This window comes from Indicator indicator, chromosome 29, assembly GCF_027791375.1.
Source record: "Indicator indicator isolate 239-I01 chromosome 29, UM_Iind_1.1, whole genome shotgun sequence".
Taxonomy (NCBI): Eukaryota; Metazoa; Chordata; class Aves; order Piciformes; family Indicatoridae; genus Indicator; species Indicator indicator.
The window spans coordinates 11,051,518-11,073,221 of NC_072038.1; the positions used below are offsets into that span (position 1 = coordinate 11,051,518).

At 41.5% G+C, this 21,704-nt stretch overlaps 2 protein-coding genes across 4 annotated transcripts; one reads left to right on the forward strand and one right to left on the reverse strand.

Moving 5' to 3' along the window:
- Window positions 1-1,325: 1,325 nt before the first annotated feature.
- Window positions 1,326-13,331, reverse strand: ZNF207 (zinc finger protein 207). Of its 3 annotated transcripts, XM_054393672.1 has the most exons (12): window positions 13,186-13,331; window positions 11,493-11,619; window positions 10,909-11,047; window positions 10,190-10,357; window positions 9,439-9,514; window positions 8,906-8,953; window positions 6,790-6,860; window positions 5,453-5,613; window positions 4,556-4,648; window positions 3,112-3,354; window positions 2,245-2,407; window positions 1,326-2,058 (listed from the first exon to the last, which is right to left on the reverse strand). In XM_054393672.1, the coding sequence occupies exons 1-12, from the start codon at window positions 13,224-13,226 to the stop codon at window positions 1,898-1,900; spliced, it is 1,491 nt and encodes a 496-aa protein (XP_054249647.1). In that variant the 5' UTR covers window positions 13,227-13,331; the 3' UTR covers window positions 1,326-1,897. The 3 variants fall into 3 exon arrangements, with proteins under 3 accessions (XP_054249647.1, XP_054249648.1, XP_054249649.1); XM_054393673.1 differs by lacking the exon at window positions 8,906-8,953; XM_054393674.1 differs by lacking the exon at window positions 4,556-4,648.
- An 887-nt stretch (window positions 13,332-14,218) lies between these two features.
- C29H17orf75 (chromosome 29 C17orf75 homolog) lies at window positions 14,219-19,561 on the forward strand. Its single transcript, XM_054393910.1, has 10 exons — window positions 14,219-14,352; window positions 14,626-14,706; window positions 15,306-15,431; window positions 15,872-16,012; window positions 16,212-16,269; window positions 16,927-17,046; window positions 17,656-17,720; window positions 17,839-17,975; window positions 18,513-18,616; window positions 19,352-19,561. Exons 1-10 carry the CDS (start codon window positions 14,219-14,221, stop codon window positions 19,559-19,561), a joined length of 1,176 nt encoding a protein of 391 aa, XP_054249885.1.
- The last annotated feature ends 2,143 nt before the right edge of the window (window positions 19,562-21,704 follow it).

Here is a 21,704-nt window from a genome sequence, read left to right on the forward strand (position 1 = left end):
TTATGAGCCATTCCATGATCACAAAGAGACAACATAGTATTTTAGCTATACTAGATTTCTGGACCATTAACAGCCAGTATAGAACAAAGTCACAAGAAATACTGAAGAGGAGCTAGAAAGTATCCCCAAGACTTTCCACAATGAGCCAAAATGCTCAGTATTCTAATTAAGTAGAAAAAAAACCTCCAGTCTACAAAATCATCTGTGGAACATGAACTGACACACAAATGCTGCTAATCTTTCTAACCTACCCTAAAAGAAGAGATATCCCTATAAATTAAATTGTACAGATAAGGCTTGAGGCTGGAACATGTATTTAAAGTTGACCTGCAAATGAAAAATTCACCACCCTTTTCCTCCCCTCTTGTGAAGAGCCTAGAGAAGCTCTTGCTTCCCTCCAGGAAGTCTCTCTGCATTTTCATACTTATGAGAAATACATCACACTAACACAGTGATGTTAGACATACAGAGAATTACAGCCTTGACAGTAGTTTATCACTTCATATGTAATCAGATAAATGTATGTATAAATAGATAAATAACTAATTCAGACGGGGAAGACCTCTCTTTGGTAACTGTAATAAGAACTGAAAGGTCTCTTACTCTAGACACTTCCACTAAATGGCTGAAGAAACAGCCAATGTCTGATCACAGCACACAGTGGATGGTTCACCTTTCAGACTCTGCTGAGATCTAAAATTCTGAATATTTAAAGTAAAAATACAGCATATAATGTATTAGTACTCTTGCCTCTTTTATACGTTGAGAAGATGGTCAAGCTACTTTTTCTCTTTTGCAGGTCAACTTCAATACATCAACTGGAAGTCACTCACCCATGTGGCATGCACCTAAGCTTCTAGAAATCTTCATCTAAAAGGCTCCTGAAATTCATATGCATTTGCACATTAACGAAAGTCAGTCGAAGAGTGAACTAGCAGGACACATCTGGCACTAGGATGCATCTTAGAGCAAACACTTTTACATCCTAAGTGCCAGGACTAGAAATCATTTCAAATTTATTGAGGACAAGAAAGCACAAAGAAAAGAAACATAGGCATTGAAAGAAGTTACAACCAAGAGTTAAGATGTGCCTCCTGCAACCTCATTTTTGAGGAGTCAGTTAATAAGTGTACAGGTCTTTGTCTACTCAGATGTGCAGCTAAGGAATGACTTAATTTTAGACCAAGCAATTCAGATTTTATCAAAACAGCACCAGTAATTGTGTTCCTTACACCAACAGCTACCTTGGCATGCATCTGTACAAACCTTTCAGGCAGTTGTCCACAGCTGGTCACGAATAAAAAGGCATATAAATTTTTCTCTCCTTTTATTACAATGAAGTTTATAACGGTACAGAAAAGTCACAGGACCTTAGTGGGTCAGTTTACTTAAACCCTGGAACAGGAGGAACTCTAAATACATTAAATATTGTTACAAGTTCAGACCTAAATGTACAAGTAGTTGGGAACAGTTACAGCCCTCACCAAACTATGTTGGGGACATGAAGTCCAACAGCACTTGAAGTGCTGTGAAGGCATCATTTCACAAATAGCAACGTAATGTTACAGAACTTGCCTTTAAGGTGGTATGTTCATGTAATTCCAGCGCCTTCACAATTTAACGAACCATATTTACTATACTTCACTTCTAAAAACCTAGATGAAACATGAAAAAGAAGCCATACAGTATAAATTGCAACATCAGGAAAAGTTCCTGTTATTATTCCAAATAATTTTCCCATGTAAAATAAGAATGTCCAATAGCTTCTTGCATGTGGGAAGATACTTATTTTTTTAAAGTCACAATGAAGCCTTAATTGACGGAAGCTCGGCTATATTAACAGCACAAGATGAGAAAAGGTTTAATCTCCAAACCTATTAGAGCGTGTGTAGGAGCATCAGTAGCGGCCACCTTGCGACATTACAGGAGGTCTCATTCCCATTGGAGGTCGAGGAGGTCCACTTTGGTAAGGGGGCACCATCGGAGGTCCCTGACCGTATGGAGGCATCGCTCCAGGAAGATACCCTGGCATGCCCTGGTGATGGGCACCATACTGACCTATAAACAGGACATTTAAGATGCAAAGAAGAGGGTTTTTAAAAAGAAAGTCAGAAGTTTTATTTTATGAAAAGCTTCACTCCCCCCTCCAGTATCTGCCTAATTCAGAAAATTCAAGTTTTTCTTAGATGTTTATACGGAAGGCAAATATATTCAAGAGAAGAAAGCTGGGAAAGTTAGGATTACCATGAGGTGGCATGGGAGGTCTCATTCCTTGTTGTTGGGGAGGAATTCCTGGCTGTGGTGGCATCATACCTCCAATTGGTCCAACTGGTGGATTACCCAAGGAAGCTTGTCCCGGTCGAGGAAGATTACGCTGATACTTAGGCAGCTGTGCCCTTCTCTCTTCCTAAAACAAGGACAGACAACAACCACAACACACAGTAAGGCTAAAACTCAGATAAAAATAAAGTAAGTCAAAAGTGTAACAAAGTAGATTGCAAGTACTAAACTGTTTCAACTACTTTCAAAGTCTGATACCAGTAACACTACAAAGTAGCATTTGCATTTTACTCCCTCCCCTCAAAGTTACAGCATTAACACTGGCCAGTCTGGCACTCTGCACACAAGATAGGTTCTCCTCCTTCCTTGGCTAAGAAAGTCTTTTCCTGGTAACAAGTTGAGACAAAAAAGCCAAATACAAATCTAAAGATACCTGAACTGAAATTAAGGTTCATCTGTTTTAACTCTGTTTCTGGTTGCTGTAACAGCAACATGATCACCTCAACCTGTACAAAGTCTCTACCCCCACACTCATTAGCTCGACTTAACTTCAAGCTTAAGTCACATGCAAAGAACAAATTGTATTTTAGACTGACCACCACCAAAAATAAGGCTCAGATCTGCAGCAAGTTCATTGCAGTAAGCCAGTCATCACTTTGCAACTGAAGAAGTTAACAGGAGGCATGGCTCTGCTACATGTATTCCGCACCATCTGCACTCTCACCGTTATTAAAATACACATAATACACACACAGAAGAAACTCTATTTAATCAGCCATATCAGCATAAATTGCATTTGCTCAGTCAGACAATGAAAATATTTTAACTTACCAGTGATATATCCTCATCTGGATGGATCAACTTACTAGTTGCACTGGTTGTTGTGAGGGTAGCTGGCTTACTTGTTATAGATGTGGCTGGCTTAGCTGCAGTACTGTTCGTTGTGCTAGTGGTTGAGGCTGTAGACTGTGTGTAAGCAGGGAATGTAGGTTTGGGGGGCTCTGTTGTTGTTGCAGGTGTAGCATTCAAGGGTTTGAAATCAGTACCAACCGGGCCTGGCACAGCTGCTGCAGCCTGTGAAACATAGAGGTGAATCAATATTTATTTCTCAAAGCAAAAGAAAACTTCAATGATGTCTGTTACACTACTGAAACCTTCCAATGATATACATAATCAAAACAAGCTTGACAAAAGTTCAGCCTTATTGCATACTAGAGCAACTAAAAACAAGACAAAATAAAACCCAGTATAACACATACACACACACACTGGAAAGTCTTAAAAAATCTGCAGGTCAAAAGCCACAACTAAAAAAAAAAAAAAATAGTAAAAACAAAGTCCTCCCACTATCAAAATTCTTACCTCAAATACTGAGTTTGGTAAATGTCTAAACCTTTCCTGAATCACTGTTTCATTAAGAGCCTGTAAATATGAATTCACTGTTCTCTCACTGAATTATCAGCATACTTTAAAAACCATTAGAATACAACTCAGTGTTAAATGTTCATTAAAATTAGCTATTTAAGAAATGTTTTACTTAAATATTCAAGAAAGCTGTATTATGTCAAGGTTTTAAAGTGTTCTCTCTATGGAAGCACTGCAATATTTTCCAAATACTGTGTCTCTCTACAGATCTGTAATCTCACTTGTGAATCAACAGTCACCTGAAGGCAGACACAAGGTCCACTAGAGATTCTAGCACCTCATCTTTCGTACTTTTTTTTTTCCAGAATTCAAACTGGTGACAAGGAAAGTTTGCTTTACCAAGCTCTCCCTGAAGACAGCAATCTCCAAAGCAAGTTTTAGTTATGAGAGAATGCTTTTGTCTTTGGTTACTTCCTATCTACAATCCCCTTAACTTTCCAATCAAAACAAAGTTATTTCCAATTTTTGCACATTAATTACAAAATTTTGCAAATTACAAAATTCCCTATGTAAGGATGTACCATTTAAATAACAAGCTAAAAAGCCTTCACCATGCACCAAGCTAACCACTGCCCACTGAAATGCATTTAACTGCTTTCATGCTTTTTTAACCCTTTAGAACCAGGATGTAACATTTTGTTCTTTCACACTAAGAGAAATCGGGCACTTTGATAGGCTTATTTCTAGTAGGATGCAACTCACAATCAAGGACTCTGCAGTTTCACCACCTAGACAATCAGAAACTGAACAGAAATTTTCTGGAGATGTTTAGTCAATTTTAGGTGTTATAGAACGGTCCAAAGGGTTAAGGTGCAAAGCAATTTGTTTTTAACTGTGACTTCCTGCGTACTTGTGCTGTGCTAGGAAACAGAGCGTTAGAAGATGCTGACAGACTTTCTGAATTGGAGGAAGCTGCACTTGAGCTTGTGACAGGTGTCCCCATCTGTAGCATAAAAGAAAGGAAACAGTGAAAAGTCTCCAAACAAATGGGTGGAAAGTATCCAGATGAAAGGGTTTCTTATGTTAAATCCTCTCTTACAAAAGTACTGTGGTTTTCTAACTAGGTATCTTCCCTGCAGAAGTCCCAAACACAAAACAGTACACTACAAAGGTTTCTGCAACATACTTGAGAGCAAGTAAGAACTTCAGGACTTACACACAAGTGCAATCAAAGGCTAGAGGACACAAGCCACTATCAATTCCCCACCTCCCACCCCAAAACATTTAAATGAATTATCACTACACTAGCTTACTCCTCAACTTTTTAAAGTAAAAACCCATCCTAATTCAGGCAATGTTTAACAAGAGCACAGAATAAATTAGTCCATCTATGGGTAGAGAGCCCATTATGAAAAGAACAAAAGAGAAAATTCATGTCAAGATCAGTTTGTTAGAAATTTTAGGTAAAGCTCTGTCATCAGACTCCCATAGCTAATACACCCCTTCACCCACCTAAAACACCCTTACAAATGACAAACTACAGGAATTAAAGTAATGTTTTGCCTACTCCTTTCTTCCCCACACGCTCACAGAACTTCTATCTGGTTTCATGGCTGTTCTAAGACAAACAAAATAATCTCTTAAAAATTCAGTCAAGCACTATATTGAATTAAACTCGAGAATCAACATGAGCAAGAAACACCACCAGTCATTTCTTGGGCCTCCTCAATAATAAAGAGCAGGCAGTGCTGGCACAGAAGCAATCTGGATGATGTAAGACCAGATTCCAGGCTATGAGATACCTTACCTGCCCCGCACTTGGGAAGAGCGGTTTAGTAACTGGAGGCTGGGGGGTAGGTGCCGCTGCAGCAGGTGCTGGGGGCCTGTTGAGAATGCCAGGTGCTGTAACAGGCTGTGCTTGTGTCATTGGAGGCATCCCAGGACGAGGACCGACTGGTGGTGGCATGCCTGCAGACCACAACAAATTGGTAACAGATCAGACTGATGGCAGAATCCCTTACAGGATTCTCTTCGGTGCTACTTTGAGGAATGTCTCCCCAGGGAAGATGGATTTTTAAGACAACAATAACATAAAACATGACAAAGAGTCCTGCCAGCAGTCACCAATGTTCATGCACAGGCAGTGACCTTGAACACTTCAGAACAATACTGAACTGTCTTTTGTACTAAAGCTTCAGTAAAGAAGTTTATACTCTCAATAAATAACTGCAATTACTGCAGTAACTGTTTCTATCACATGGCTGCAGTGCTACCAAGCACCTGGATCAACTGTTACAAAAATCCAACTGATGCAGCCACTCCCAATAGGATCAGAGCTTTGACCATCTTTGCTGTGGGCTGTTAGCAAAGTGGAACAATGACACAAAGCCACTTTTTTCTAGCCCATCATCATGATACACATGCTTCATATGTGTGGGGCACCAGGAGAGCTTCAGCCATGGGAAGTGAGCAGCTCACAGGGGTTCCAGCATAATCCTGTGCCCAGGTAACTAGGCCTAGCAGCTTGCCTCCTCCTCCACTGAAAACTAATGGCTTGCCTCCTCCAGTAGGCAAACTAGTACATTTCAAGTCACCACACACAGCCGCTGGTCAGCCAGAACACCGAGAACCTAAGGCTACTTAAGGGCTGCGCAACCTAAGGCTACTTAAAGGGCTGCTCAAGAAACATCCCTTCTAGCTACATTTAAGAGACCAAAATTCCAGTTAGATTCTTCACAAAGCAGGTTCACTACTTGTAATATCACCAGCATTAATTTCTCCTTTCCCACATTTTCAATCATTACCATTTTCAAGCTGCAGCACACACAAAAAAAAACCCAAACCGCCCCCCCTCCCCCCAAAAAAACCCGGAACAATACAACAAAACAGAGAAGTGCACCAAGGAAAGAAACTATGTTCTCTTTTTCCCCTTTGCAATGGTACCAAACACAAACTGTTATTTATAACCAGAATTCATAAATCAGTCCCTTCAACTGTGCTCAAGAGCGGTGTCTGTGGCAATCAGTCCCCACCAATGTGTGTGCCTGAGTCTGCACATTCTTTACAGAAATCCTACATCTCAGTGAAAAGAAATAAAAATAATGTAGCTCTCACCATAGCATGAGTTCAACAATCCTGACCTACCTGGTGGCATACCAGGCATAAGAGGTGGTATTCCTGGCCCAGGAGGCATCATTCCACCCATTGGCATCATCCTATTGAACAGAAATGAGCACTAGTATCAACACTCATGTAAAGATGTTAAGACAACTGGCACATAACCTGTATTTGATAGAAAATTATGGTAAATGACTTCAAGAAGCTCTCAAAGGCAATTCAAAACCACAATCTGAAATATTTTCCCACCAAATAAAATCCCCCAAACAAGGAAAAAAAATAATCACAAACAAAAACCCAAGGAAACTCCCAAACACTTGTTACTAGAACTCTAATTCCTCAAACTTTCACTTCCATTATTACCGGAACTGGTATCTCTTGAAGTCTATTTCAGGCTACTCGCTTCAGCAGTGTTCAAGAACTTGACCTTAGCACACTTGGAGAATTGGAAAGTAGGAAACCCAGCTAACTCAAACCATACTAAAATTGCTGTACATCTATTACTGCTTTCCAACACCACAAGTCTACTTGTGGTTATAGCACCCTCACATTATTTTAACTTATCTTCCTTCCTCTAGTGAAAGGCAAACAACCCAAATCTGTAAAAATATCCACAAAATGCTGATAAAGGCAGAGCAGAGACCAGAGAGTAAGACAGCTTCTGGAGTTTCAATTACAGTAAATGCTCCCCATTCTAAGGAGAGAAAAGTGGTATTTCAGTAATTTTTTTTGAAAATTTTCAAATGAGAAGCCCTTATTGATACAGTCCCATCTAAACACCCTTTAATATAAGCAAATTCCTCCTGCACAGAACAGTTCCACAAAAAAAAACAAACCCAAACCAAAAAACCAAGCATCTGTCTCCAGCACTAAGGGCTTTTAAATTGGGTTGCTAGAAGTGAGTATGAATGATTTGTTTACAGGGAACAAACTAAGAGTAGCTTAGTTTTCCTTCAATTCTTCCAGATGCTCTGGGTTGGATTGGGCAAATACAGGAATACTGATTACTTAAGTCAGCAAGGAAAGCAGATATGCAGCAGCCAAGTGCACACTGCTAGGAAGCAATCTCCATTTGTGTGCAGTAAGCAGTCTCCATATTGAAGTCAAGGCACCTTCACAAGTGCTGTTTCAAACCCAAAACATCACCATGAAGAGCTAAGCGCTCAACTCTGCAGACTGCTCCCCAGTCTTACTTTCATTTTCAACTTGCTCACCGCTGATACAAAAGCAACAACCACCAAGCCAGAAGCAGTAATGGCTGGAAATGAAACACCACCACCTCTCTGTTGGGTTAATGGTTGGAGAGGGCAGAGTCAGTCCCATTTTAACACTGTCTGTTAGACCACCCAAAAATGTGCTGGATGCTCACTACCTGCTGCCACCAGAAATACAACTGGGAAACTGCACGCATAGGTGCTGTTACACTTAAACACAAAGCTGTTTCCTACGTCCTAGGTCTTTTTTCCTCAGTTTTAAAGAGAAGACCATCAGGGTAAGTAAGTAAAACTCACATTAAACTAGGTAAAGTTTAATGCAACACCACCCCCTCCTCCCTAAAGTTTGAACCAAAATAGAAGTGCAGTGAAATTCTGGCAATTTCTGTCTTTTACTAGACAACACTACATTCACCTGAACAAATAGCTTAAGGAGGACTAAGCACCAGCAAACCTGACAAAATTCTTTTCCCTTCCCACCCTGAAAAATTACAGTCACAGTGAGCATCCAACAAGATGTTCCACTGAGGCATGATTTTTAAACTTAAAGCCAGTTAAAACAACTTGTATGTCTCAGAAACCACCTTTAACCTCAGTGAACTCTGTAACTTAGAAACAAAGTGCCTGCAGAGTGTCCTATAGTGAAAAGGATCAAGCACATGGTGCTGCACTGGGGTTCAACAGAAGCTGAAAGTCCCTAAGAGTCTATTTTGTTAATATTTTGTAAAATTCATTTCTCATAACACTTTTGTAATAATTTAGATAAAGCATAAAAACTGCAGCTATTACACAATAACAAAGCCTAACCACAGCTTCCCCAAATTAAGCAATAATCAGAGATTTTCAGCAAGACAATTTCAAGCTTATCGAAAACATGACAGAAAATGGCATAATGAATGTACCTAGAATTACATTAATGAGATGCTTACATGTTTCCACCACAAAATGACTGCATGTATTTTCTCTGTTGATGTAATCTGTGAAAATTTATGACAAAATCAAAAATCTAACTGTGATTTTTCCAAACACATTGTGACAGGGTATGGTGTCAACCCCAAACAAGCATAAAAATAACATCTTACTTTTGATTAAAATACAAGAAAACTTTAAACTATCCAGCTGTATTTTTTCCTGTTAGGTTTGTGACTGATAACCAGATGCACAATGTATGTGCAATACACAAAGGAACAGTGGTTCACAGAAGACTCTAAACCAACACAACAAAAATTTAATTATACTACTATTCAATAACATTAAAAAAGCAACACACTTCATATACTTTATAAACTCACAGTTTGGCCCCATTTTTAATGTTGGTTTACAGCCATCCAGTTCTTTGGTTAGTCTTAATATAAAGATTACAGAGTTCACATGTTCCTAATTCAAATTAGCTTTACTTTTCCTGTGACAACTTAAAATGCACAGTATGAAGATGGAAGATGAGGTAGTTTTTGCTACTTACCCAGGTGGCATTCCAGGCATAACTGGAGGCATTCCAGGCATCATAGGTGGAACACCTGCCATTAACGGTGGTATGCCTTGAAAGGAAATGAACATTTAAACAACTCCAACAACATACAGTCGCTAATGAATCTCATCTAATAAACCTAAGACTGGATAAATGCATTACAGGAAGCTCCAGAAGATTAGGTATTGAAATACGACTGCTAACTAACAATGTAATACAAAACATTATCTGCAAATCTGACCTAAGGTTCATTGTTCTCAGTCCTACAAGACAGCGTAAATTTTCTTACTAGATTCCAAAAAACAGGCCTTGTAGTTACAGAAAATATGGGATCAGTTTTCACTCACTGCCATTGACCAAAATTATTTCCTCGATCCATCTATGGCCTGTGCATGGATTGCCTGCTCTACGGTAGCAGTATCTACATATGTGACAACCTTTCTGCCCCACTTCCAAAATCTTCCTACAAAACACAACTGGTAGACTTTTAAAAGCACTGATCTGTTTTACTACCACATTCCTTCAGTCTAGGTGCAAGCATTAGGTATGGTAATCTACTTCAAAGGAAACTGTGAGCACACACAGAGAGAATAGAGAGAGAAAGGAAACTGCTTATGTGCACCTCACAAAACTATTCTGTGACCTCAAACAACCTGTGTTAGAAAGAGCAGATTATCCAGCATACAAGCAGCAATTTGTGTTCCTCCTCAGCTGTTCAGCAGTGTAGCTTCAAACACCATCTCACCTGGAGGCATCCCTGGGGCACCTGGCACAGGAGGCAAACCCGGTTGTGCCATCGGGGGAATGTACCCCTGCTGTGGCTGAACTTGCTGGGGTTGAAATGAAGTTGAAGCTGCAGATTCATCATCTTCATACTCATCAGAATCATCTTGCTGTTTCTTTTTCTGGCTCTCTGTTGGACAATACAAGATATATGGTCAAACTAAAGACAAATTATATTCTATGAAGTTCATTTTATCTAGGGTTTTCTAACTGGAATGAAGATATTAACATTCAAGTCTTATCAGAATTTCAGAAAAGAAAAACTGCGTGAGCATACCTCTACAAAAGATAATAAAGGCAAGGAAAGCAACTCAAACTCTCTCACTGATAAATGGGGATCTTCCTTCATGTCAGTCTCATGCTGTCCAGAGTAAACCAAAATGTGCTTGAACAGCAAAGACAACCAAGTATTTTAGGCATCATCAGATTTCTATCATTCCTTTTCTTCCCTTACTTTCAAAACTAAAATCACCAACCCCATACTCATTAGGTAACTATTACAGCTGTACTGACATACAGCTACTTCTGAACAGAAAAGAAAAACATCTTTCAACCTTTTACATAACAAGGAAACATCCAAAGCTGCAGCCAGAAAATCTGAGAGGCAAGACCTATACCATGCAGCTTGGTACTGGAGTGAGACTAGGAAATTAACAGCTAGGTACCAAGATGATGCTTTACCCTGAGTTTTTTGTTCAAGTAACCTCCTCCGTTCCTCCATATCTTTCTCTGGAATGCCCTCCATGCCATAGATTTCCAGTTCAATGTCTGTTCTTCCAGGAATAGCATTAGGAACAGCATCTATTGTTTCTTTGTGTACCTAAAAAAAAGGGAAGAAAAAAAAATTCCTCTGAGCATAATTCAGGCTAGATTCTACAGGCTTTAAGCCAGTTTCAAAACAAAAAAGGAAAATCCTTGATGGGAAGAATCTCTCTGGCCAAAAATTTTCTTGGTATGTGCTTCCTAATCGCTGCCAGTTACTACTAGCTTCTCAGATCAGTTTGCATTAGACTTCTGAGTGGCAAGACAATACAATTCTTACACTCCTGCTACACCCCAAAAAGACAGCATACTCTCCATATGCAGCTGACACAGCAGGACTCCTGTTCTGCAAATGGACCACTGCTGTCTTTTTCTCAGTTTTTAAGGCTCTGGAAGCCCCAAACTCCCACCTTTTTAAGCTCACTATTCCAATTATAGATACTGTTATAATTCCAATTATAGATACCGTTAATAAAACGTTATTTAAGTATAAAACTTCTTACCTGCATGCAATGTATAGCTAAACCAGGTCCCGTATACAGTTTCTTATGACATATATGGCATTTAAAGTGCTTTGCTTTTTGATGCTGTATAAGGATTTTTTCATCATCAAAATCCCTGTTACAATACCTGTAGAAGACTGTTAAGGAAGCATTTAATGCCGAAAGTGACTTTCTAAAGAACAATATGCTAATTAGCATTATTGTGGCTTTCCCTAAGGCAAGAAAAATGCATAGGAAGCATCTCTGAGTATCCAAAGCATGATAAATACTTCATGGATGGTTGAAACCCAACCTCCCCTTCACACCATCCAGCATTTCCCTCTTCAGACAGGTACAAAACTGGCAAGGTGTGTGCACACAGAATCATATTCTTTGACTCCATATTCTCTGACACATGCTTTTCAAGTCCTGGTTACTTCTGAGTGGACTCATTCCTTCACTACATACATGTAGACTGAAGTTGCTAAAGCCTTGAAAGAGAAATAGACTTGAAATCCACAAAAAGGAAGTGACCCTAAATACTGAGAATCTAAATGCCTATTTAATAACATGTATCTGTAGTTGACCTCTATAAAAGAGAACAAAGTTTTAGTTAGAAATTCCTCTCCCCCTGCAATTATCCAGCTACCAATTCTAATGACACTGGATAATTTGCTGCAGTCATTAAAAGAATTCTCTGGTTTTAAGTAGAAAGACTTTAAGCGAAGAACTTTCTGGACATCTGTGTGACAAGAAGCAAACTACAATTTCCTTTCTGCGGGTCAGTACTAATATTTCAGCAAGTACTTCACACATATCTTCAACACACCACACTAAGCAAGAAAAATACACATTTTTTATTTATTAGCTACTCCTTACCAACACAATTGGTCCCTTGCTTCCACCAAAACTCACATATTAATAGCCAAAATAAAAGTATAGACACTTTCCAACATAAAATAGTAAAACATCGTTGAACAGCTTATAAATTTCCTTATTAAACAATTTAAAATTTGGCAGAAACATTTTAAAGTTGTAACCATTCCTCAATGAAAAAGTGATTATTAATTACTTTTTTAGATAAAAATCCACTAGTATTTCTGCATAATAAGAAGCTACATGTACTCTGATGTGGTAATTACAAGTCTGAAAGCCTACACACAAGAAAAAGAAAAGTTTTCAAAAAGGTCTCTTTGAACCACATCCGACTCCCTTCTTGAATAACCGTATGGATCAGGGGCAGTGTTTTCTTCCACTCACGTATTTCCCCCACATCCCCCGGAGGCATGAAGATCGTCTCTCATTTTTCCACGGTCCCGGCAATCCTGCCTGGCCTGGCCACGAGAGCGGCAGGGGCAGCAGGCCGCAGAATCCGCGGCCTGTCCTGACTTTACGGATCGGACGCTAGGCCGAGGCCTCAGCCGGAGAAGGCGGGAGCGGGTGAACTAGGCCGCGCGAGGAGCAGGGAAGGAAGCTGAGGAAGGGCACAGACCAGGCCCCATCCCCGCGCTGAGGAGCACAAAAACGCAACAGAAGCAAGCACAGAAACAAACAATAATGGGAGTGAAGAGAATAAAAGAGCTCCCTCCCAGAAGAGCGAGAAGATCGAGAGAAAACGGGATAGGACAAGACGGAGATTCAACCAGATCAGGCCAGGCCGTTCCCCTCCCCCGCCCAGCTTCCCACATCTGCCTCCTCCCACACAGAAGGATACCAGCACCAAGGCTTCAGTTGCTTCTTCTTCTTACGGCCCATGGCAGCAGTGCCTTCGACCTACACAGAAATGAGACGACCGAGCTCTCCCTAAACCGCAACGCCCGCACCAACCGCCCCGCCGAAGAGAGCACGGCAGACACAAAATGGCCGCCACCGGCCCTCCTGGCGCCACCGCCTCCAAGCTCCCAGCCTGCACCGCAGCGCGGCAGGAGAGGCGTGCCAAGGGGAGGTGTTCCCGGATGTCCCGTCATGAGTTGCGGCGCCGCCGCGTGGCAGATGGTGTGAGGGGAGGTTGTTTCTTGTGTTCGTGTTTAGTGTCAGGAAGCGACTCACTTTGCCTAAGAAATCAGACTGGGCGAGAAGCTGAAATCTCTTAAACAGGCCGCTATGCGCAGTGCCTTGCTGGTCACTGTGCATGTGGCAGAACAGGGGCAGCCCAGCGGCCCGAGAACGCTGTGAAAAACTTGAAATGTGTTGAGCCTTCACCCTCCAGGGTTTCCCGTGCCGGTCCGGGGGCTGCTCTCTCTGTAACATCTCGTTGGGGTCTGTTTGTGTGTTAGATTCCTGAGCATTCTCGCGGCTTCCCAGCTCCCAGTCCTTCCGCCTTCCTGCAGCGGCCCTGCCGCACGTTTGGGGCGAGAGCGGCTCCCCGAGCCGTGGGGCTTGTCTGCGAGAGCTGCCCGTTAGTTCCGAGGCCGAGCGGACAAATCGCTGCTTTAACCTCGAGCGGCTCAGCCCCTTGCAAACCGTCTCGCAGTGAATCCTCGGCCAATTCACCCTGCTGCCAGCGACCGGACGCGACTCACGAGCGTGGGGACACCCACTCGGGGCGGGGGAGAAGCTGCAACACAACCCCTGCCGTGCGTCCTCCCTCCTGCCGCCCTGCCCTGCCTCCGGGGCGTGGAGAGGCGTGCGGCGAGCGCAAGGCCCGGCGCGGACGGACCGCGGCGACGAGGGTGGGTGGTGAGGCGCGGCCAGGGCTGGGACAGAGGGCCACGTTCCCCGCGGCACAGGCAGTAGCTTGGGCCGGGATGCTGCCGGCGCTGCCGGACGGCGATGAGCGGGAGCTGGAGAGCAGCGAGGAGGGCGGCGGCGCGGGCGAGGAGCGGCGGGCAGAGCGGCATGGCAGCACCTACCACAGTTTCTACGGCTACCGGAGCTGCAGGTGAGGGGGCCGCTCGCCGCCGAGGCCTGGCCAGGCGGATGCGCGCTGGGTCCGCCCAGCGAGAAGTCAGTTTCCAGGCCTTGTCAATTCCCAGCTTTATTTTTGCCTCCCTTTCTCCTTGTAAGGTACCTTTTTTCCCCCTCCCATAACACCCCGATATCCTCATCCTGCTTTAAAACATCTGCAGGCCATACGTTTCCCCTCTGCAGTCCCTTTTCCCTGTTCTGTGTGCTTAGGCTGTGCAGTCCATGGTAAGAAAGGTTTGATTTTCAGATCCTCTCAGCAGGGAGCAGACAGTGGGGATGGCAGTCCCAGCAGCGCGGCGGCAGAGACACCCTCCAGCGAAGACTTTAGGTAAAGCCAGCTGCAGAACGGCATCGTTGCCTTTAACACCGTTTTGAAGCGTTTGCCATATTGCTGTTAGGTGAATAGTACATTGAAATCCCTTCAAAGCAAAAATCTCTGTGAAAGCATACTGAAATTTCCTGGGTGCTTTTTCTGGCATTCCTAAAGCTCAAATAATGGATTAAATGTGAACTAGCATCTTGAGTTGGAACTGTTTGCTTTGCTTCTCATACTTGACATTTCCATACTGATTTAGGTCTTCATATAGGAAATAGATAAATAAAATCTATTAAACAGTTTTAAATGGCATCAGCTCTTTCCACAAGCTCTGTAATGGACTTATTGCTCACTGTTGCAACTAAACAAATATAAGAACAGAGATGCTGAGGAGTTCAGCATCAGCTGACACCACAGCTCCAGACTTCTGGTCTAGTGGACAAACCACTGAATGTGTTCCAGACAGGACGGAAGTCACAAAGCGAGTCAGCTGTAAAATAGAGACAGACCACAGTGGGTCCCCTTCTAGAAGCAGGTGGTTCTGCACTTGTACAGAGCAACAAAACAATAATGTTTGCTTTTTACTAACCATTTCTTCTTGGTTTTTAAAGCCTCTCTTTGCTGGACACCAATTTACCAGCTGAAGCAGAGACTGAACTGCGCAGTTTCATTGCCAAGCGCCTTACGAAAGGAGCCCTCTTTGAAGGAATGGGGAATGTAGCCACAGTGGGGCTGAGGTAAATGGAAACAATTATTTGTGAATGAGAAACCGCAAGAGACATTTACAGTGCTCTGCATATTGCCGTCTGCTGCTGCACTTAGGTTTTGTCCTGATTCCACATTCTCAAGTCTATTGCTAGTGTTAATACCAGCTTTGTGCAATGGCACTTCTCTCTTTTTGGTGGTAGCTTTGAGAAAAATATTGTAGTAAGTAAATTGCTGTTTAAATACTAAAAAATTACTACACGTATTATGACTAATTCCTTTGAACGAATCTGATCACACTACAGAAGGGAAAAAAAGGCTTAAGAGCTCTACTTATGACCATAGGAGCCACCAGCGCTAGTAGGCAACAATTTCTTACAGGAATCCTGTATGTTTGCTCTTTGATTTGTTGTGATGTATCTGTAACAAAATAATTCTTTCTCTCTCTCCCTCTCTCTCTTTCTCTGTTTAGCATACCAGAGTGTAAAGTTGGTTGTTATTACTGTCGTTTCCAACAAGAAAATGTTTCAGAAACGGCAACACTGGAATCAGACATCAGTGCTCCAGAATATGTGGTTTGTTTCTTAGGTGGCTCAGAGAAAGGTCTGGAACTATATCCTTAACTTCAACTTTCTTTATCTGTGTTGAGAGGAGGCTGATGTAAAAATGACATTCTCATTTTGTCTGTTTCATACTTGGAATCGGCTAGTTTATGTACACTTTACAGTAACTGCAATGTCAGTAACAGCCATACACTGGAAAGGAAAAATGCAGGTCTTAACTTTTGCAGCTTAATTTCCTTAAGAAGGTACCTTCAGACTTGAGCTGGACAAATACATTCAAAGTCTAAAGATAAGCCTTGGTTCAGAGGTAAGGCCTAACTTTATTTTTCTCAAGTTTTATACTATTTACACAAATTAATTACTAAGACAATCTGGAAGATTTATTCTCCAGAGACAAAACAGGTGGCTTAATTACCAGTATGAAACACTGTGAGAGGAACTTGACTGTAGTGACAGTGAATTGCTATCAACCACACAGGTCAAAAGGGGGGGAAAAAAGGGGAGGAGGGCCTTTGTGCCGGTTATAAATCTCTTAAAGGTTACTTGCAGTTAAGATTCAGAGAGAAGAATGACTAATAAAAGGTAATGGTCTACAGGAAAGTTATCAGTGTCTATCTGGATTCTTACCACTTCTGAGTGTTAAGGAAGGATTTTTAGTGGTTTTCTTGCCACAATTTTTCTAATGAAAGTTGCATTTTAAAGCTCTGTTTCTTTCTGCCTGCTGTTACATGGTATTTGCTCAGCATATACCATAATATTCTGCTTCTTAAAATGCAAAGCCTTTCATTGCTGATACTCCACGTAAGTGTGGCTTTAAATGTCAGACTCATTATTTTAGTTTACTGTGGTTTGAAATCAAGGCTCTGACATAGAAACATCTTAAGCTGAGCGTATCATTAGTAGGCTTCTATTTGTCTAGAAATGTGATTTATAGTTAAAATTTTAATGTTTCAACTTGTAACAGCAGAAAACTTTGGAGACCTGTGTTAAACCCTACTTGAGAAGCTGGTTTGAGAATGCCATATGCCCTATTCAGAGGGTGGTGCAGCTCTTCCAGGAGAAATTGGCCTTCCTCTTACATGCTGTAAGTGTAATTCAAACTGGGTAACTCAAAATGCTTCAGAAGGAAACTCAGTGACTCCAACATGTTTAAAATATTTCTTGCATTTGCTTTCCCAACTGGGAGTGAAGGAGGAACAATTTTTTTGGCGTTGGTTGGTTGGTTTTCTTTTTAATTGAGGCGAAGCACTTTTCCCATGCTTTCTTGCTAAGAAACCACATGGCAATTTCTTCTGTCAGTTTTTATCATTAGCTCATTTTATATTACAAAGTAGTGTCCAAGTTGAAATAAAATTAGGAACAGCCTGGGAAAGCTGCCCCTGCTATAATTCCTCTGAACCAAAAAGGAAGGATTGTAGCTGTGCCTCATGTTATTCACTGGAAACTAATCCTTGCTTTAGTCCCAGATTAATTGAGGAATTAATCCTTGCTCTAGTCCCAGAGTTTGAGGAGGTAGAGTAAAACTGCTGTATTGCTACTCAATGCAAACCCAGCTGCAATGGCTGCAAATGGAGTTTTCCCCTGGCTTCTTCTCTTTCTCTGGAAATTAAATGTTTAAAGTACCACATTATGTATTTATTGTTATTAGCTAAAATGTAGGAAGTTGCATCTAGGCTGTTTTTTTCTTTTTAAGGCTTTGAGTTACACTCCTGTGGAAGTGAAAAATGCAGATGAAAAAACAGAAAAGGACATTAGCAGGTAAAGATGCTTTGAGACCAACCTGTGAGTAACTTGGCTTTTCTGCATGACAGCCTCCTGTTGCTACTCTTCAGGAACTGTAAAGCAGCAAGCAGTTCACCAGACTTTTTTGTGTCAGGTTTCTGGCAGCTGCCAGCCTCCAAGGACTTGTTCAGGAAGGCACAATGACCTCCTTGTGTATTGCCATGACTGAGGAACAGCACAAATCAATGATTATAGACTGCAGCGGACCTCAGCCTCAGTTGCATAATGCAGGTGAGATTACAGCTGTGAATACTTCTTCCTGTTACTCACTTGTATCCCTCAGATGCTGAGAGGTTAGCTGAGGATATTCAGCAGCTCATAGGTTCATGCCCAGGAAGTTTAGGCTCTGGCTGCCAGCTAAAAGACCTGTCTAGCTGTGAGGGAGCAGAGTAGTTTGGTAACCAAACACGCTGAACTCTGCTTTGAAAAGGGCTGATGATAAAATCCACAGTGCATTTAGTCTGCAGACCATGAAGCTGTGGCTTGTACTATTCAGAAAGCTGCAAAACTGTTTTTTTCCTGTTGTAATTTTGACAAATGATGTGCGAAGAGATTCAACAATCATGTAATGATTTAGTATCATGTAATCCCCATGATGCGTTTGCTTTTCTTTTTGATCTGTGTTGTTTTCCTTAAGACTTATTTTCTGGCCCAGCTATGCTAATATCAATTATGTGAGAGATGAATCATGGCAAGTGCAGCTATATATTTATCTTGAGCTCGTTCACTTTTTCTGACCTCTCCTCTGGGTTCCTGGACATATAACAGGAAGCAACAGATTCTGTGAGGACTGGATGCATGCTTTTGTGAATGGTGCTGAAGGAGGAAACCCATTTCTCTTCCAGCAGATTTTGGAAAACTTCAAACTGAAGGTATCTGTTCATACACCTGAAAGACTTGGAGAAGGCATCAGGGTTACTGAGGGAGCAAAGTTTTTTTGCATCAAAGTGTTAGGTTATTTATGATGTCTTGAACACTGAAGTTTTAAGTTGAAGCCTAGCTCACTGTAGCTGACCAAATCAGAAGGTGAAGTAATGTGAAAGTTTCTTCAGTGAATGCTCCAAAGGCATTTTCTTAGATTAAAAAAAAAACAAACCCACATTTTCCCCCCCCCCTTAAAACACCATTAATTTGAGCTCTGCACAGACAATATCTTGCAACTGGTAACGTGGATTCATTAGTTAACACTTCTTAGGTGGTCTGTGAGAACAAAAGTCTTGCTACAGGTTTGGACATAGTGCGTTGTGTGTCCACACACTCGGCGTCGTTACAATAATTTGTTCCTAACATTCAATCTAAATCTCCTCTAATATCAAACCATTCCCCCTTGTCCTGTTACTGCAGGCCTTTGTAAACAGCCCCTCTGCAGCCTTGTTGTAGCCCCTTCAGGTACTAGCAGGCTGAACAACCCCAGCTCCCTCATCCCATAACATGATAATAAGCATCAAAGGCAGCAGTCAATTCTTAGGTTGGTCTTGAGTAGCAATATAAAATTCCTATTGGAAAAGCTTTCATTTTGCTGCTATTCTTCCTTTGCTCTCCCCCATGATGGCATGTTTCCTGTGCACATGGGAGTGCAAGAGAATGCTCTGTTACTCTTTTCCCAGGCTATTCAAGACATTAACAACCTGAAGCGGTTCATCCGGCAGGCTGAAATGAACCACTATGCCCTGTTCAAGTGTTACATGTTCCTGAAGAACTGTGGCAGTGGAGACATCCTCCTGAAGATTGTCAAAGTGGAACATGCAGAAATGCCAGAAGCCAAAAACGTAGTGACCGTCCTTGAGGAATTCACGAGAGAAACATCAGTGGCTTAACACTATCTTAATTATTCTGCACTCGTTTGAGGGTATTGTGTAAATCCTTAATTTCTTCTGTGCAGCTTACTTTCACTATTGCAGGATTTTAGATTTGTATTTAAAAGTATTCCCTAGGTGGCAGCTTCATCTGCCTTTCATTTTTTTTAAGGAACGGCAGTGTGAGCTGCTTTTAATGTGTAAAATACCAGATCTCACAAACACCTGTGTGCTTTTCAGTGCTTCCCAGAGTCTCCAAATGACTCATTTCTTTCCTGAGAAAATTATGATATTTGGGTTTTGCAGGCATTACATTAAATAAGCCCCCAAATCCCTTGCCTGGCAAGCATTTCAGGGTTTTAAATATTTTAAATATTGTTAAAAGGATCACAGTGGATCATTGAGATTGGGTTACTTTGGTTTTAATGTAAAAAGATGCAGAAAGATCTGGATGTTCATGAATCATATTAATTAGATGAATTAATGATATGAATTAAGCATATTAATTTATCTAAGAGAATACAGGGAACAGGCTTGTACGTAGTTTTAAACTAGCAGTTTGTTCTGCTGTGACTAGATGAAGAAGTTGTTAATTGATAGGTGCTTGTGTGTGCATGCAGCCACTGGATGCCATGGTTAATTCCCAGGCTGTTTGATTAATTCCATTCTTCAGTAGTTTGTGTTGTGATGAAGACCTTCTTTGTGTGTTCTTACCACCCATTTTGTATTACTGTAAATAATCAGAAGAGTTTCAGCTGTGGAGAATTAAAGCTGAATATTAAAAGATTAAATATTAACTTTAAATTAATAGAAAATTCCTCAGAAATTGAAGTAAACTAAGTTCCCAGGTTTTAAACCAGATTTTAAACCAATTTGTTGTATCTCAGCAATGAATTCTTACCCACATCATAGGACATTTAGACAGCAGGGTACTTGAAGAAAATCTTTGGCTACAGCTGGAATCAAAAGTCAGGAGATCCCTGAGTGGCCATGTACACAAGGACTGTTTCTGCAATACAAATCCCCAGGGTGTTCTGTATTCTTGTTACATCTTATGGAGAAATAAAGCAGTAGTTCACTCTCTCCCTTATGTGTTAGACAGGCATAAAAATAAGTTATCAGTGTCATTATTAAAAGATTAAACTGCAGAGCTCAGACCCAGTTGCTCTGTTGTTAAGTACTGAGTTACAGAATCACAGCATGGTAGGGGTTGGAAAGGACTGTGGAAGATCATCATGTCCAACCCTCCTGCCAAGAGCAGGATCACCTAGAGCAGGTCAAACAGCAATGCATCCATGTGGGGATTGAATATGCCACACATCCAGGTGGGTTTGGAATGTCTCCAGAGAAGGAGACTCCACAACCTCTCCAGGCAGCCTGTTCCAGGGCTCTGTCACCTTCACTGTGAAAAAGTATTGCCTTCTGTTCCCGTCGGCTCTCCTCTGTTCCAGCTTGCCCCCTGCCCTGTTTCCCCTTGTCCTGTCATTGGACATCCCTGAGCAGAACCTGGCTCTGTCCTCCCACCACTGCCCTGCACATCTTTATCAACAGGAATGAGGGCACCCCTCAGGTTCCTCTGCTCCAAGCTCAAGAGCCCTAGCTCCCTCAGCCTGTCTTCACAGGGAGATGTTCCACAGCCTTCAGACTCTTTGTGGCTATGTGTTGGACTCTTTCAAGCAGTGTTAAGTGTAGACAAAAAACTCTCTTTGGAAGCTTTTCATTTTTCTTTTTTTTGGTGTGTGATGTGGAACAACTCTTTATTTTTTCATTTTCTTTAAAGGAAAAATCCCAGGAAATAAAAAAACACCACCAAAAACAAATTTAATGGCTTCTGCGCTCAAATAATATTGTTACAGCAAAAATATACAGAATGTCCACAATACAAAAATATTTGGAACCGTACCAGAGCATCTTACCTTGGAAATATCATTTTGTTCTCCTAGCCCTTAACGGGGAAGTACCATTTGCTCCGTATTTTAAGGCAGAAAATTACATTGTTTAGTGCTTTGTGTTTAACACTTGAGTGTGTTGTTATCATCAGTGGCGTAAGCAAAAGAAAAGCTGCATAAATCTGGCTTTATTTGCCAGCTAAACAGACACTGTGGGGGAGGCAGGAGACAGGCAGTGACTGATGTGTCTATTAAGCTTACTGGAAGTGAAGCTG

What these genes read in the sequence shown, in the direction of transcription:
- ZNF207 (XM_054393672.1), bottom strand. Translation starts at nt 13,226, where the DNA reads ATGGGCCGTAAGAAGAAGAAGCAACTGAAGCCTTGGTGCTG. An exon ending in CAACTGAAGCCTTGGTGCTG is followed by an intron (nt 11,620 to 13,185) that starts GTATCCTTCTGT and finishes AGTCTTCTACAG; the next exon opens with GTATTGTAACAGGGATTTTG. An exon ending in TGCCCCAGGGATGCCTCCAG is followed by an intron (nt 9,515 to 10,189) that starts GTGAGATGGTGT and finishes TTTCCTTTCAAG; the next exon opens with GCATACCACCGTTAATGGCA.
- C29H17orf75 (XM_054393910.1), top strand. Translation starts at nt 14,219, where the DNA reads ATGCTGCCGGCGCTGCCGGACGGCGATGAGCGGGAGCTGGAGAGCAGC. An exon ending in TCAGAGAAAGGTCTGGAACT is followed by an intron (nt 16,013 to 16,211) that starts ATATCCTTAACT and finishes TTAAGAAGGTAC; the next exon opens with CTTCAGACTTGAGCTGGACA. An exon ending in TGGAAAACTTCAAACTGAAG is followed by an intron (nt 18,617 to 19,351) that starts GTATCTGTTCAT and finishes CTCTTTTCCCAG; the next exon opens with GCTATTCAAGACATTAACAA.